The following is a 17,183-nucleotide window of genomic DNA, read 5'->3' as shown; positions in this document are numbered from 1 at the left end:
GAATGCTAATAGAGTTGGAAAATGCAGAAAAAAATGTCTGTTCCAACTCCACTTCTCTCCTGGGGCCTTCCCTAAGATGTCTGCTTGTCTGTTTTGGCCAGGTTTGGCACCAAGGATTTCTGTGATGCCCAGTGTGACTTTCTCCATAAGGTGCATTTCCACTGTGTGGTGGAGGAATGTGGAGCCCTCTTCAGCACCCTGGATGGAGCCATCAAGCACGCCAAGTGAGTGGGAGAGCAGGAGGCAGAGGAAGCTCTGCAATGCACACTACAGCTCAAGACCCCCCCAGGTTCCTTTTAAAGGCAATGGAATGTCCAAGTAAAGAATGAGTAAGGCCTTCAGTGGCCATTCACTTGCCTGAGTCTGAAGGGGTTGTAGGGAAGGAGATGTTGCAAATTTTAAGGCAGATCTGCTGGCATGATTGGTCTCTCCTGTTGGATGGTTCCCTGCAGTTCACTGTAGGAAATGTCTGGCTTCTCCCAGGAGCCCTGGGAAGCTGCCCCACAGCTGATCTCAGTGACTGCAGTGATTCTGGGGTTTCTCTAATTTTAACATAGTTTGGCACCTGTCTCCACCCATCCTAAGGATTTCCCTTCTCTTCACAGATGATTTAGGATGGCCCTAAATCTTACCTCAAAAGTCTGCAGAGCCCTTTTTAGGTCTTATTCACACCAATTTGTTTAAAGGCTCCTGCCACATTCTTGTTGGTGTTTAATCAAATTACATGAAATGGTCAAGAATTTATGTCTGAATTAGTATCATGTTTTGCAGTTTTCACTTCCGAACTGAAGGTGGAACTGTGAAAAGCAACTCTGAGTCTCCCTTCTCAACTGCTACTGAGAATAAGGCTTCACTGGCCCCTTCATCACCATCTGCTGCTTCTGCCACCATGGCCAGTGCTCCTGCCCTTGACGTGCCCACTCCAAATCCAGCTGCTATGCCCTCTGCTCCCACACTACTTGCTTGGAAGCAGCTGGCTTCAACCATACCCCAGATGCCTCAGATCCCAGCATCAGTGCCTAACCTGGCAGCTTCACCCTTGGCAACGACTTCCCTGGAGAATGCCAAGCCTCAGGTCAAACCTGGATTTCTTCAGTTCCAGGAGAAGTAAGTTCTAGCTACCATTTGCCTCCTTCTATCCTCCCCAGCCAACCTTTCCTCAGAGCTGCAATACTACACTTCTCACGCACTGAGAAACCTGTCTAGAAAATACTCTGGGCTTGACTTCACAGAAAATTTACTTCTCTGAAGTCTAGGAAATACTTTAAGGTTTTTGAGTGCATCTAAGAGCACTTTTAGGCATGAGTTTAGAAGATAAATAAACTTGGTGATCTATCTATTACTGATCCCTGTTTTATCCCTTGTGAGAGCTGTGCAGAAATACAGGTATCTTTGCAGTATGTTTGACAATGAAGGGTTATTGGGCCAGACATTCATGCACTGAGTGGGGGGTGGAAGGTACCAAAACCCCCATTAGCTGATGAGGGGGCAGTGCTGGTTCTGTCAGATCAGAGGAAGCCCCTGCAGTGGCCACGCTCAAGAGTTGTGTTTCCTTTGAACTTTAAATTGGGAAAGTGGCCCTCAAGGACTACAGAACCCACTGTGCATTGCTGTGTTCTAATAATCCTAACCAAGAAAGTGCAGAATTGTAGTAATGTTGCCAGCCTCAATTTCCCTGAAAAGGAAGGTGGCTATGGGAAATCTGTGGGCCGTGTTTGGAACAGAGGCTTCAGCTGGGCTCCCCTTGAATTAAATCTTGGCAAAGAAACAAACGTGTGAAATGAGTGAAGGTGATGATTGGGTTTTGGATGTATTCCAGTGATCCCTGCTTGGCAACAGACTGCAAGTACGCCAACAAATTCCACTTCCACTGTCTCTTTGGGAACTGCAAGTATGTGTGCAAAACCTCTGGCAAAGCAGAATCCCACTGCCTGGACCACATCAACCCCAACAATAACCTGGTGAATGTGCGAGACCAGTTTGCTTACTACTCCCTGCAGTGTCTCTGTCCAAACCAGGTGAGAGCCATTCCAGAGTAGTGTTCTGGCAGGACTGGGGAGAAGGAGATGAAGGATCAGGTAGACTGACTCTCCAGCAGGAAGTGAGGCTGTGTGTGGCTTTCCTGGCATTACTACAGAACCATGGAAGTCATAATTACGTGGTCTGGAAAAACATTTGGTTTTTATCAAATGGGAAATCATGATGCTTTTGTGTTTTTTTGACTCGGGTGAAGTGGACAAGGGAATGAGAATAATCTGAGAGACATAAGATGAAATAGAATAAAAATCTGTGATGAATCTGTGGTGAATCCAGGGAAAGCCATGAGTAAGCTTTGGGATATCTCAACGTAGAATAGTGTATTACAGAGTACACGACAGCAGTGTAAAAAGACTTGAGAGGGAGCAAGGTGCATGGCAGGTTGTGGAAGATGAAATGGGATCTGGAGTATCAGTGCAGGCCCCTCGGACACATCAGAAGGGACACCATTAGTAGCAGGCAGTTGAGAGTGCATTTGTCTCAGACCTGCCTAAAGCAGCATGCCTGTGTGCTCCCCTCCAGCACTGTGAATTCCGGATGCGAGGGCATTACCACTGTCTGCGTCCTGGCTGCTACTTCGTGACTAACATCACCACCAAGCTGCCCTGGCATGTGAAAAAGCACGAGAAGGCAGAGAGAAGGGCAGCCAACGGCTTCAAGTATTTTACCAAGCGGGAAGAATGTGGCAGACTGGGTGAGTTTTGTTCCGTTTCTCATGTGGTGTGTCCCGTGTCCAGGCCAAGAATGCCATAAGTTAGAACCTGCAAGTTATGCTTAAGAGGTATTTGGTCATTAAATTGCTAAACAAGAAAGGCAACAAAACATAAAGCAGTTTCTGGTCTGTCTGGTTGAAGCATGTTTTCACAAATAGACCCAAGGTAAATGAATAGAAACTATACTATACAGATTTGTATATATGAATTTGTCTGGACATGAAGCTTCCTCTTTTCTTGTTATCTAATTGTCAAAGCCTTTTGTTTGTTTGTTTGTTTGTTTGTTTGTTTGTTTGTTTGTTTGTTTTTATACTTTGTAGTCTTTTGGACCTACTGCTTCTGTTGGGTGAAATTTAAAGGTGCTCTTAGGAGGATTTTTTTTCTTAACCAGTGATGGTGCAGCATATTGAAAGTCAAATGGCACATAATCAGAGAGAGAGAGATGGACAAGGACATGTAATAAGCTACTCTCTTCTCTCCAAACCCATTCCCCACAGCCCCTGTGAGCAGCAGGGTATACAGTGTTCTGATGGCAGCCCCCCCAGAGCAGGGCCTGAGGAAATGCATCAGTGTGGCACAGGCTCAGACTGGGGCTGGCCCACTTGCCAGAACAATCAGCAGCACTGCAGCAGTTACTAAAAACCAAGTACCTCCAGTGTAAAGCTGGTAAAACAAATGCACAACAAAAAATAGAATGGATTCCTGTGGAGGTACCTGGAGCTGAAATCCAGGACTCTGAATGGGAATTCCTAAAGACAATTCTATCCTGAACTGCCTGAGATTCACTTAAACCTTCTCATTGTGGTTTGGCAGTGTCACAAACCCAGTCTTCCCTATTACTCCTGGTTGGAACAAAGGCTGGAACCAAACAAGGTTCCCAATAACACCTCTGGGTGCTGTTCCTTCCCACTGCAGGAAAACAGCCACAGTAGCCAGAGCAAAACTCTTCAGTTTCGAATACATCAAGAATTGGTGCCCAAATGGGAGTTTGTTTGTGGTAACCAGGGTAATACATGTCAACACATCACAGCCAGTGCCTACCTAGGTCCTGTTTACACATGGCAGTAGAGCTAGGAGTTGCTGTTATTTACTCACCTTTTGGTGTTTCAGGTGATAGCAGGGGCTAGACAAAGCAGGACAGTGCTACGTGGCACCAGCCCACAGGGATGCCCTGGCAACAGGCGAGCCCTCACCTGCCCTTTGTGATAGCGTTCCAGTCCTGCAGCACTGTTTGTTCCCAGTCCCAGAGCACAGGGATGGGGAGGGTGGGTGGGGTGGGGAGAGTGGGACCTAAACAAACACGCTCCTGGCCTGCACATGAAACACTGGCTGTCAGCTCCACATGAGCTGGGTGAGTCAGGAGCTGCTTGGCAGCGAGGCAGCTGCAGCCTTTGCATGTGTCAGCAGCGTTTGGTTTGGGAGGGATGGGATACTTGGAGTACATGCATCCAGCAGTCTGTACAGTTGTGGGCTGGCCCTGCTGTGCAGTAGACACACATTTAGCCAGCATCCTGCATTTGCCTGCATAGATAGAGGCAGCTTGGTGGGATGGTGTAGGTGTGTATGGTTTTACCAACATGTGGATTCATTCCTACGTCTGTGTACATCCCTGGGATTTATGTTGTGTATTTATAGATAGCAGGTGCAGAAAGCACTGGCCTGTTTTAAGGGCTGTGAATGTTTCTGAACAAACACACACGGTAGATATTTTCAATGTATGTTTCTGTGTGTATAATTGTGTACATGTGTATGACTGGGGAGAGAGAAGTGAAACATACATATATAAGTAAAGGTGGATGGATGTAGATAAGTAAAAGTGAGCCTGTCTGTAGGTCTCTACCTCTGTGCATATGGCCGAGGGAGGATGGGAAACAGCAGATCCTGATCATGATGTAGCTGTGTTTGAACTGTGACAAGCCACTCTTTATCAGCTATACAGTGTGGCTGTCTGGGATTGTCCTATCATGGTTTGTGCACACCTGGCACATGTGGCTGTGGCCACGAGGAGCAGAACGTGTGAAGTGCTGTATGCTGGAACCCATATGAACTACTTCTTGTTCAGTAGCTGCCCCTATTACACAACAGTTTTGAAGTGGCAATAAACACTTCCTGGCTCATTCCTGTCTGACCAGAGTGCACACACTGTACAGAGCTAGAGTTGATATGAGACTGCTTTTCTGAGAGCACAGAGGGGAAAAAAAAAAAAGAAGTTTTCATTTCTAATCTAATTATGAGCATGTATTTTGATTGTAGCTTTTACGATACAGCTAAATGTCCTGGTTTTGTTCTTGTTGTAAAAGAAAAGGCACTAGCTAAGACTGAAGAGCATTAGGCACTACTAGATGTAATGGCAATGTTCCTTCCTTTATAATGGCACAAAGAGAGATGAGACTAGGCTGAGGTCTTAGATCTCTGTACACTGTAATCCTCTCTTGCAGTTGCTCAGCAGGCAGGGATTGTGAGTTTGCTTTTTTTTCATTCAAGACTGTTCCTGAATAACCCATGACCACTGATAATGTTCTGCCCGATCATCTTCCCTCTGGTCCTGCTCCCTCTCAGAACCTTCATGTGCAACATAAATGTGGGTTTTGTGTCTGCAGGTTGCAAATACAACCAGGTGAACAGCCACTTCCACTGCATCCGAGAGGGCTGCCAGTTCTCCTTCCTGCTCAAGCACCAAATGACATCCCATGCCAGGAAGCACATGAGAAGGATGCTGGGGAAGAACTTTGATCGTGTTCCTACTCAGGTAACTCCTTGTTGCTGAAGCTGTAGATCCACAGGCAGTGTTGGCCCCTTTGGCTGCAGAGCTGATGCAGTGCCAAGACACTTGTACCCAGACTCTGAGGGATGTGTGTCTGCACTGGGGGATGCTGCTGGGCTGTGGGAGTACCCAGTGCCATGGGTTCCACTCACAAGCACGTGCCAGCTGTCCCTCATGAACTGTGGCAGAGGGAGATAAACGTGCAGACAGCTTTTGGTCCTGCTATCTTGCTTTTGGTGTGAAAGTCCCCGTCTTGTTTTACTGCTGCAGGTTATTGGCCACACTCCAAGAAATGAAAATCTCCCCCAGGTTGGCAGCATGGCACCCAGCCCAGCCTCATCAGGAACCCCAGCTTCCTTTCAGGGACCCCCAAGCATGATGGACACTGAAACAGAAGAGTACATGGATTACACTGGCTGTAGCCCTGGGGGAATCTCCTCTGAATCTTCCAATATGGACCGCAGCTGCTCCAGCACTCCAGTGGGCAATGAAAGTACATCAGCAGGTAAGGGAGAAGGGTGTGTGTGAAATGGATCATCAGTTGCCTGCTCTCCTGGGAGATAAGCTCATAAAAAGAGGCCAAGGGACAGTTGCACCTTAAAATACACACTGTGCCAACTTCAGTAGTGCCTCACACTAACCCAGCTCTCTCCAGCACCTGAGAGAAGAGGTCCATCAAAATATACACCCCAAGCATCCAGGAACTTAGCAGCATACCTTTTTCCTCCCATGAAGAGAGGTTTTTATCCTGGGTCTTGGAGTTGGGTATATTTTAATAGTTGACTTAACAACAACAAAAACAAAAAGAATAGAAAAAAGGACCTGTGGGCCCTTTCTGTACTTGGAATTTTCTATGGTACCTCTTTGTATTAACTCAAGCAGCATCCAAAGTCAGGCACTTTATTGTACTGGTGAAGTACAAGAGCAGATTGACATACACAGGGGATAAAACCTATCACATCTTCAGAAAGCAACATCTAAAAGCAGCTCACTGAGCTCCCTTCCTCACCCAAAAACTCTTGTTCCACTTTGTGCAGTTGCACAGAGCAGACCTCCTCCATCTCCTCTTTTGGAAAGTAAGTTCCTGCCCTGTTTGCCAGCATCATGCAGAGCCATCTCCCCCTGCCCTGCATTGCAGGGTCAACTCATCAGGGGTCAGATACCTGGTAGGAATTCTGCCATCATATAGTGATGACCACGGATCTCTCAGCTGTACCTTCCCAGGGTTTAGTGGGATATTCTGCACAGGCTGCCTCAGTTTGCTTTAATCCCATACATATTTTCCTAGTTTTCTTCCCCCCCCCAGTTGTGTGTCTACAGTGTGACCCCAGCGGTCAGACTGTAGGAGCACTGCTGGGTCATGGCACTGGCCCCATGACATGGCACCTCCAGAGGGTTCTGGTGGGGCAGTGGTTCCTGGCACACTCTTCTGTGCCAGTAGTGGCCCAAGTGCTAGAAAATGCCCCCCACTGCTTTCCAGGTAGGGGCAGCTCCACCTGCCCCAAGTGCCAGAGTACCCTTACAGCTGTTAACTGAAACAGGAACAACCCTCTAGATGAACAAGGACCAGAATGACCAAATTAATCCAGAATTCCTGCCTGAAAGCCTGTGTTTCTTCCCCCATACCATAAAGCCACTTTACCTCCTGCAGAGACAGCTCTCCTCTTCCTGGTGCTGTCAATTCCTCACCTTCTGTTTCTTCTCTGTTGCAGTTCTGTTTCATACATTTGTGAATGTATTTTCCATTTTCATCGTATTGCTTCTGCTCTTGGGTTCTCATTTCCGTTCTTTTGTTTCTTTTTTTGTTGGTTTTTTTGGGTTTTTTTGTTTTGTTTTGGTTTGGTTTTTTCCTTTTTTTTTTTTCCTTTTTTTTTTCTGCTTTTTTTTTCTCTCCACATTCTCCAGGCTGCCTGGTTCCTTCTACTGCTGCTGCCGATGATGCAACCCACACTGCACCACAACCTCCACCACCATCTCTGCCTCCATCTTTCTCACAAGCCCTGCTTAGGTCTCCCCTCCCCACCCTCCCCTACCTCTTCTCTCCATCTTGTCTCTCATACTCCCTGCTCAGTGCCACTCTGGGAGCCAGCAGAGGCATTGTCATGCCTGCCGCCAGCACCGCTGGGTTCTCGCCCATCATTGCCACTCCAACTCCAGTAAAAAGTGACGTTCCCTTAGTGCAGGATGCTGCAGGTAACACTTCTTTGCTTTCTCTCCATGTCCTGTGCCCAGCTCTGTTCCCACTCACCCTGCCCATGGTTTTGCTCTGCACCTTTGGGTGGGTAGAGCAGCAAAGGTCACTCTGTGCCTTAGCAAATGTTACCCAAGGGCCCATCCGTGCCTGCTCCTTTTCCTTGCTGACACAGTAACCACAGCCAAGGGGAAACAAACCACAGCAAATCATTCATAGACATTTGGATGAATAACTGAGAGCAATTGCCACCAATTCCTAATTATGAGAAAAACCTAACGAAATCCACAGTTAACATGCATTTTCAGTGTCTTGGTAGCCTCAGAGTGGCCACAGAGCAAACTTTTGCTCATGTGGCATTAATGGGACTTGGACTTCTTGGTTAGGCCACCCAAGCCAGTGCCTGCCATAGTGTGCTGCACACATGTCAGCAGGTGAATGTCTGATGAGGTACCCAGGTCCTGTGTTTCAACTGATCTTGCAAACTTCGTATGAAGCCACAAAGTTCAGGGGTGCCTTCCCAGGATGAGGAGTGAAGTACAGGCAGTGTCACATGATGACATCATCAGACAGGTTGAGCTGTTTCTCAAACTCATTATTTATCAAGGCTCTAACCAGCTGCAGAAAATACAGATAGATTTCAGTTTTAAGCTGCCATGCTTCCCATATGTGACTAAGATCAGAGATGTCTCAGGCTGGGTATTCTCATTCCATCTGGGAATGGCTTTTAGGGTGTGTCTCATTTTTGGCTTCTTTTCCCAGCTCCTAGCTCTTTTCTAGTTAATTAAGGACATCTTTGTGCTTAAAGTTCACACTTATGAGGCTTCTGGCAGCCTACAAATGTCCCAGTCATTCTTCCTGTCAGTTTCAGTAATATGTAAAGCCAAAGTCAAAGTTTGGGAGTATGGCTGGAGGACCAACTTCACAGGTTTCCAACTCCAGTTCATAGGTTTTTCTCAAGGGACTTGGCAGGAGAAGGATCCTTGCCTTGTCCAGAGGAGTGTGTGCCAATTAACAAAATTCACAAGAAACTCTATCTTTGCTTCTTTTTTAACTGAACCGCATGCAGCGTGAAACATTTTTAACCTTGTGCTGTGTTTCCTCTAATCAAATATTTTTAAGTGTCTTTTGTTTTTACCTTGGTATAGTTTGGTGAATGCTTACATTATTTGTGGTTAAAGAAATAACCTTATGGAAAACACTTATCATTGAGATTTGGTGGGGATCACATCCATTGAGGCTTGTAATCTTTCACAGGGTGCAGGGACTGAATGTTGGCAAAAGAGAAGAGTGCACCAAAGTGTAATCTCTCTTCATTATGCCCTTACTCCAAAACTTTACCTGTATGAGAAAACAGAATTGGTTTTCAACTAAAGTTTTAAGCACATCTCTTTGAACTATTTTAAAAGCTTTGTAGGTACAGAGTTTTAAACAGGTAACATTTAAATTCTACTTATTTCCCATCCAGAGTCTTTTCTTTAAGATGGGTTATCCCATATTCCCATCCAAAGACAGACAATATGAGCATTAATTGATTAATGCTAAGGGACTTGATGGTTTGGCTGTAATTTTATTAAAAGGAGTTAATCTGGGCAGCAGTGAACTTGTCCAGGCACCACTGCACTTACATGAGTTGGCTGGGAGTGGAGAAATGGATTTTTCAATACCAGATGTTTAGGGGGGAGCAGAGAGCAAATTGGTCACAGATTCTGTAGTTAAGAGCCTGCCAATTTCAAATCTCCAGTGACAGAAAGTTATTCTTTCACTGGTAGCTGGTTAAATCAGCCTTAGCGTGCAGTTTCCACCGTGTCACTCAGATGGTCTCACCATAGATGAGTGACACAGGACCTAAGCTGGTGTCCTGAGTTGAGCACAAGAGCCAATAACAAATGGTGTAGAAAAACCTTTTGTTCTTTGCTTATCCCACGAACTGTATGGCCCAGCCATGTGGGAAAGGAGGTTCCACTGCCATTGGGAGTGTGGGAGGTTTCCTTCAGTGGTCACCACCTTCTCTTGAAGGGCTGTCACTGAGGGGTCGTCACCTGTGATACCTGTGCACCTGCCAGGAATGGAAGTAATGCTGCACCAGGTGACTGTCCCTTCAGTCTCCTAGCCCAGGATGCAAACTGCTCTGGGTTCTTGGGCCCCACGCACTGTCTGTCACAAACTGGGCCTCTTTTAAGAAGGTGGCAGTTTCAGCAGTGAGAGTAAAACAAACAAACAAAAAAGTATTTGTTAGTTGCAAGCTATAATTTCTAATTACACTCACAGTTCTGCACCTGGTGAGAAATTCTTGCCTCCAACCTTGTCTGTGCTGCATGTTGTGGATTGAGTCTGGAAACAGCAAGCAGAGAAGAAAAAAATTTAATAGATAGATTGAGGTCCTTGATGTCAATGATCCTAGGGGACATGAGCACTAGCCAGTTATGCTGGCCCTGGAATCAAAGTGGAAGACAGATGAGGGATCTTTCTTTATACTAGGGGCATCGTGGAAATTTTGAGACCCAAGGGAATGCTGCAGAGCTGGTATTTTCTCTTGAGTCCACCGGCTAGTGATGATGAGAATTAGCCCCATTGAACATCTGTCCATCTGTCTTTCTAAGTGCACTCATTGTAATATGTAGGCTCATTACAGTGAGGGATGTTGCAGTCTCCTGGCCAAAGTCCATCCTGTTTCTATAAATTCCACAGCCCCCCCCTGCAGTTTTAATCACGCACGGGATCTTCCTCCACTTCCTGCCTGTCCTTGGCAATTGTGGTGTATTACCAGAGCATGGATAGGGGAAAACGGTGCACATGTACAAGCTTTTAGCACACTGCAGCTCTTTTTGCCACCCCAGTGAACTACAGTAACACACCTCAGTCCTTGGACTGGAACAAGCCAGCTCATCCCTATTAAAGTCTGATTTGAGGAAAACGGGACTAGAGATTAGGTTAAGCAGCAAAAGAAACTGTGAAAGTAGCAAACCAGAGAAGCAACAGTTAACATTTTTACAAGATCAGGTTTGCCAGAGCAGCAATCAGAGACGAGGCAGGATATGCTGAAAATTGAGGAAGTGATGTCCAGCAGGCATCAGCTAGCCCATGATCCTGGAGTTCAGGCTCACTGAGAGCTCGAGGGACGAGCTGCAGGGTGGGAACAGTTGCAATTGTGTCTTGGCAAATACAGGGCTTGCCAGCACGGCTGGGAGATGGAGAGACCTGGCTGTCAGCAACACCGCTCTGCGCTTTCTCTCCTCAGGGAACACCATCACTATGCCAACTGCCTCGGGGGCCAAAAAGCGTTTCTGGATTATTGAGGACATGTCCCCATTTGGCAAGCGCCGCAAGACCGCGTCCTCGCGCAAGATGCTGGACGAAGGGATGATGCTGGAGGGGTTTCGGCGCTATGACCTCTACGAGGACTGCAAGGACTCCAGCTGCCAGTTCTCTCTCAAGGTTACCCACTACCACTGCACACGGGAGAACTGTGGCTACAAGTTCTGTGGCCGCACCCACATGTATAAGCACGCCCAGCACCACGACCGTGTTGACAACCTCGTATTGGATGATTTCAAACGCTTCAAGTCTTCACTGAGTTGTAACTTCCCAGACTGTCAGTTCTCTGGCAATAGCACACACTTCCACTGTCTGCGCTGCGGCTTCCGCTGCACTGACAGCACCAAGGTGACAGCCCACCGCAAGCACCACGGCAAGCAGGACGTCATCAGCGCCGCCGGCTTCTGCCAGTTCAGCTCCAGCGTGGACTGCGAGGTGCCTGACTGCAAGTACAAACTCAAATGCTCCCACTTCCACTGCACCTACCCCGGCTGCAAACACACGGTGGTGGGGATGTCTCAGATGGACTCTCACAAGCGCAAACACGAGAAGCAGGAGCGAGGGGAGCTGCCTGCCATCTCTCCCGGCCCCGAGGGCCTTGCCCACTCCACTCTTGAGTATGATATCCAGAACTCTTCCATCAACTTGGACAGTTCGCTCAACCTCAGCACTGACAACAACAGCTCCCTCTTCTTCCTGCAGAACGCGGCTGGCGTGGGCCTCAGTGACTCCCTGGACCTCAGCAAGAAGCAGGCAGAAGTCAGCGAGGGCCCGGCCCCGAGCAGAGCCGGGGCCACGCCGCCGGAGAGGAGCGCGGGGGCACCGGGCTCTGGGGACGTGGAGGACGAGGACGACTCTTCCCAAGAGGATGAAGAGGACGATGAGGAAGAGATGAATGAAGAAGAGGAGGATGATGAAGAGGAGGATGACGATGATGATGATGAGGAGGATGAGGAGGAGGAAGACCTGAACACAGATTCTGAAGAATCGCTGCCGGACCCTGAAGGCCTGGCCACTAAAGAAGATGGAGAGCCAGAGGAGGGTGCTTCTTCCACAGACCATGGCGATGCTTCCAGGCCACAGGGCGAGCCAGCCCTCACTCCGGCCCCAGCTCCTGCCCCTGCTCCAGCTCCAGCTGCTGCCTCAGCCTCCACCGTTGCTCCAGCAGCTTCTCCTTAATCCTAGAGACAGCAACGGCAGTGGTTTGGTTTTTCTCTTACACAGATTTACTGAGAGGACCCCGTATAAGGCAAGAACAAAGATGGGGATGGCAAATGAAAAACGAACTCCGTGCCACAAGTGAGAGAGAGGAAGGAAGGAAACCCCTGCTCCTCCCCAGGCCCCAGAAGAGATCGGTTCGCAGCAGGACTGGTGCTGCATCACTCCATTCTACAGATCCCAGAACAAGGGGGCAGGATGCAGCAAAAAATACCCTTTATATGGACACGAACCCTGAGGGTACCCACTACTTTTCCTTGCTCCCTGCACGGTGCGTGGGGCCTGTGCCCATCTGGGGACCCTTTTTTATGGGTGGGGCTCTATGCCCCCAATTTTCTTTCTGGGTTTTATTTTTCCATGTTTTCAGTTGTACGATAATAATAATAATCTCCACTTCTTGGAGGGGGGTGGGTGGGAACAAGAGGTAATGAATTTTAGAAATATATATTTGTGTGTGTGTCTCTCTATATAATGTACACACACACACACATATATAAAATTAAAAGGAATTGGTGTCACAAAGACAAGTAGCTCAGCTTTTGCCAGTGGGAAGGAGGGGGTGAGGAGTGTGCTCTCTCTCTCTCCACCCTTCCCCCTTCTTTCTCCAGCATTAAATGGCATCAGACAGCCAGGGTGGGAGTGGGTATTTATTGTCACATAAATGAGGATGCATTAATGAATGAGCAGGGGTGGGAATGGGACACTCCTCTGTTCTTCCAGATCCTTTTTACTGTTAATGATAATAATTTTGAATGCTATTTATATTGTAAAACTTTCTCAGTCTACACTTTCTCTGTAGGACACCTCTCCTCATCCCTGCTGTTCTGACTGTGGGGATTTAGCTGAAGTAACCTGGGAAGAACACAGCAGGCAGTTCAAAGGGTCTGTCACACTGGAGGACTGGGGTTACTCTGCCATCCAGTTCCATCTCATCCCAACCCCTAGGTGCTTCCTCTCCGCGGAGGGTGAGGCGTTTTGTGGTGCTTCAGTGTCCCCATCTCAGGAGGCTGTGAGCTGCCCCTGGCCCGTGGTGCAGCACAGGGAGCCCCGAGCTCGCCCAGGAGCGCCCTGCTCACTAAAGCAGCCCTGGGGAAGGGCCCTGCTCTGCCCAGGCAGCGGGACTGGGACAGTCCCAGCTCCCAGCCCTGGTCCCCAGCCCTGCGCTGCAGACACGCCAGCGTGTGGCAGACACAGATCTCAGGTGACTCTGGCAGGGCTCTGGGCCCGCTGGGTGTCCTCAGCTGCGGGCTGGGCAGGGGGACAGCCCTGCTCTGCAGGAGCTGCTGCCTGGTGCTGGGGTTTGCAGTTCCAGACCCTGCTGCACCCGGCGCTGGGGAGGGGCCGCCCTGACCCACCCGGGCACTGCAGCAGCAATTGCAACCCACCTGCCCCCTCCGGCAGCCTGGGCTTTCCCCTGGCTCCAGGCTCTGCCCTGCTCTCTTTTCCTGGCCTGGCCTGGGAACACACACTACAGGACACTGTCCCGGACTCTGGCAGGTGCAACAGTAGCTGTTTGACCCCAAATCCTTGCCTGAGCCTGAAAGGGCTTGTCTACACACACCAGGGCACCAGAAGAACTAGTGTGAATTAATTCTGATAGTTATTTTGGTGCCAGTTTTAAAGTATACCAGATTAGTCTGAGCTTTGTCCTTTAAAAAAAAAAAAAAAACACAAAACTCTTTTTTTTTTAATACCATGCAGGCACCCTCTTGCCTCCTCAGCTCCATGAGCACTTCAGCTCTAAGGGATCCCCAGGATTTGTTTTCACTCTGAACAGATAAAGGCCTCAAGAAATTTAGGTTGCTTTTTTTTTTGTTTTGTTTTTTGGTTATTTCCCTAAGGAACTGGTGCAGATCAGGTCTGATTTATAAACAAGCAGCTCAGCTGTTTAAATGTGGGGACAGAATGTTCAGCTAATGTTTCAAAAGGAAAGGAAAAAAAAAAAAAGTTGTACAGTATTTTTCCTGTAAAGGTTATTACTATATATAGAACAAAAGAGAAACCACCAATGCCAAGGGGTGGAGGGGGAGGTGTCACCTGCCTTCTGGATAGCCCTTACATATGGTTAATTGTGTGCAATTTTTTTTGTCCTTTTTTTTTTCTCTCTTTTTTTTTTCCCCCCTTTTTTTTTTTTTTCTCTCTTTCAATGTAGTGTATGTTTGTAGGGGTGGCAGGGGAGGGGGGGCCTTAATGCTGTGATTTGAGGCTGACTTCACACTCCCAGCACTGACCGGACCTGCACGATTCCGAACTCTAACTTGAATTTTGTAGAGATGAAACAAATGAAAACAAATGAAATATTATCACTAGTTTGTAGTTTATTTAATTCTTTGGAGTTCTTTTCCTCTATCAGCTATTTGTGTGGCTTTTATTTTTATAGGGGGTTTTTTTGTTGTTTGTTTGTTTTTTGTTTTGTTTGGTATATCCCCTACCCTCAGCTGTGTTTTTCCTAGCACAACCCCATTCTTGAATAGAATGAAGCTCACGTTCCTGGGGCAGAGTGATGGAATGATGCCCTGGAATTTCTCAAAATGGGATGGGGCAAAAAGATTTTATTTTACTAGCATTTGCTGCAGGTTCTGTACTTGTACATTTTCCCTGTGTTCAGCTATTTAGATAGTATGGTGATGGGCTCCAGGAGGAATCCTTAGATTAACACAAGCCACATCTTGCAAAGCAGATGTGATTATTTTGTACCGCCAAAATCAACAGGATCTCTGTCAGTGACTGTGGGAGCAGGACTGAGCCCCTCCTGGGAGCGTGTCCTGCCCGGGCACACGGAGCTGGTGCCAGGGGCAACCAGAGGGCTTCCTTGGGCCACTCGTGTCCCTGCTCACGGGAGCTGGGAACCTGCACTGTGACACAGTGTCTCACCTCTCCCCGTCACATCTCACCAGGCTCCACGGACCGAGTCACTGCACAGCAGTGGGGAAAGCAGAAGTGTGTGGAGGAAGGGGTGAGAGATGTCCAGTGGCTCTGGCAGTGCTGGACAGGACTCTGTCCACCCGGGAGTGGCCGGAGGAGCGGCCGCTGCGCCAGGACCCGCCCGGACGGGGCCGTGTCCCTCGTCCCGTGGGGCTGAGTGTGCCAGAAGGGCCCCAGTTTATCTATGCACACCATTTTCTCCCCCCAGGCACCCTACTTCTCCCTAACACCTCAGCCCTTCTCCCAGACTCGTCACCTCTTCTCGAGGAGCTGGTGCAGGGAATGAGAGTTCTTTCTCAGCAGGCCACTGCTGAAGGTGACCCCTGAGCAGGGCCTGGCCCCCACAGAGGGTCAGGGGCCCTGGCAGGACAGTGGCCACCCGGCCAGCCTGACCCCCTCCTCCTCCAGTCCTGTTCTTTAACTCCTACACTGTCTCTGTTTGCAACAACAACAAAAGAAAGTTGAACCCGACTTTTTATTCTGCCATGTTCAGGCTTTAATTCAGCAAAACCCTTAAGCAGAAGACTCTGAGTGGGCCCAGGTTTAAGCCCGAGCTTAAGTGCTTTTCTGAACAAGGGCCTCAACAGCCCAACACCCCATCAGAGCAGGTGGTTTGTCATTCCAAGCTCTCATATCAATGGGACTGTCTAAGAATGACCAGAGAAAGAGAGGGAGATTCAACTGGCTCTATAAGAAGAGGAAGGAGGAGAGAGGAAATGGAACTGTTTTGTCCAAAACAAGATAAAAACCAAACAACTAATAAACCTTGAGATGGACCCTCCTGATTCTGCTACCATTCACTGCTGAAGAGCAAAAAAATTAAATAAAAACTATTGACTAGATTGTTCATTTTAGCCACAAACTCAGCTGGATTAAAGTCTGCGTGGAAGGAATTTTGTAAAGAAAAAAAAAATTTAAAAAAAAAATTTTCCAATGTAGCAAAAAAAAAATAAATACAACTTTAAAAAACAAAAATTAAAAAAAAAAAAAAGACAATGAGGGAGGATTCTAGCCTTTTGTAATATCCATATTGCACACTAGGACTATAAGCCATTGCTAGCTCATTTTGAATTTTAAATGTGTAATTTTATTTTGTTTTGTTGTTGTTTTTTTTCTTTCCATGGGGGAGGGGGGAAAATAAATGCTTGAACCACCAATGCTCTTTTTAATGTTTTATAAATATGTATGTGTATATATATAAATATAAAAATAATATGTATGCACATATATATGTGTGTGTGTATATATCTATATGTATATACATATATATAGATATATAGATATATATATAGGTTTTGAGACAAAAATGCAGAAAGTGAAAAAAAACACCCTAAACAGGATGGTGTGCTCTGATTTACTTGAATCTGGTCTCTTCAGCACCTGCGTTATTAAGAACTGAATATTTTTCCACTTGAATTTAGTGCTATTAGAAATTTAATATATGTGTTTTATTTATTTGATTTTTTTTTTTTTGCATGACTGATGCAAGGTTTGACATTTTCACTCAATAAAAACTGGAAAAAAAACCCCAAAGTTTTAAGTGATCAAGTTGTCTTCTTGCTTGGGGAGGTGGCTGAATGACTAAACACGCGAGGCTCCATGCAGTACCTCACGCCTGCCGAGGTGCATGTCAGAATGTTCTTCTTTTACCCTTCCCGCGTGGCTCTCCCAGCCACAGGGAAGCAGCTTTGTGGTCTTTGTGCCTCTCTGCCATCGTCAGAGAACCCAGGAGCAGCAAGGCAGCGCCTGCCAAGCCTGATGCACTGGCAGCAGCTGCCTCCTTATTAGCAGGGAGGATTACACTCCTCTCTCTTTCAAAGCCCCCTCGTTGCTCTGCTGCAGCTCCCAGCCATCCTGTTTTCAGATGTCATTATCTGAACATGTTCCTAATCCAACCTTGGAGCCCAGAGGTTTGTTCTCACTGGAGCTCTGCCCACAGCACATGGAATATTTAAATGGCCTTGTTTCCAGGTGGGGACAGGGGACATGAACAACACAATCCATTGCTGGAAAGCTT

General features: G+C 47.4%; 1 protein-coding gene across 11 annotated transcripts in view; it reads left to right on the top strand.

Annotated features, from left to right (window-relative positions):
- Positions 1 to 16,706, top strand: part of CASZ1 (castor zinc finger 1) — a 276,127-nt gene extending 259,421 nt beyond the window's left edge. For 8 of the 11 annotated variants that reach the window (XM_053997453.1, XM_053997451.1, XM_053997449.1 and 5 more), the window contains 7 exons: positions 102 to 224; positions 772 to 1,107; positions 1,820 to 2,018; positions 2,560 to 2,731; positions 5,351 to 5,499; positions 5,785 to 6,019; positions 10,947 to 14,035. In XM_053997453.1, coding sequence (XP_053853428.1) covers positions 102 to 224; positions 772 to 1,107; positions 1,820 to 2,018; positions 2,560 to 2,731; positions 5,351 to 5,499; positions 5,785 to 6,019; positions 10,947 to 12,202 — 2,470 coding nt within the window. In that variant the 3' untranslated portion in view covers positions 12,203 to 14,035. Of the gene's footprint in view, positions 1 to 101; positions 225 to 771; positions 1,108 to 1,819; positions 2,019 to 2,559; positions 2,732 to 5,350; positions 5,500 to 5,784; positions 6,020 to 10,946 lie in introns of all 11 variants that reach the window. The other 3 variants (XR_008440429.1, XR_008440427.1, XM_053997456.1) reach the window with 3 other exon arrangements.
- The last annotated feature ends 477 nt before the right edge of the window (positions 16,707 to 17,183 follow it).

Source organism: Vidua macroura, chromosome 23 (assembly GCF_024509145.1).
Source record: "Vidua macroura isolate BioBank_ID:100142 chromosome 23, ASM2450914v1, whole genome shotgun sequence".
Classification (NCBI taxonomy): domain Eukaryota; kingdom Metazoa; phylum Chordata; class Aves; order Passeriformes; family Viduidae; genus Vidua; species Vidua macroura.
This window is presented reverse-complemented; position numbering and strand designations above follow the sequence as displayed.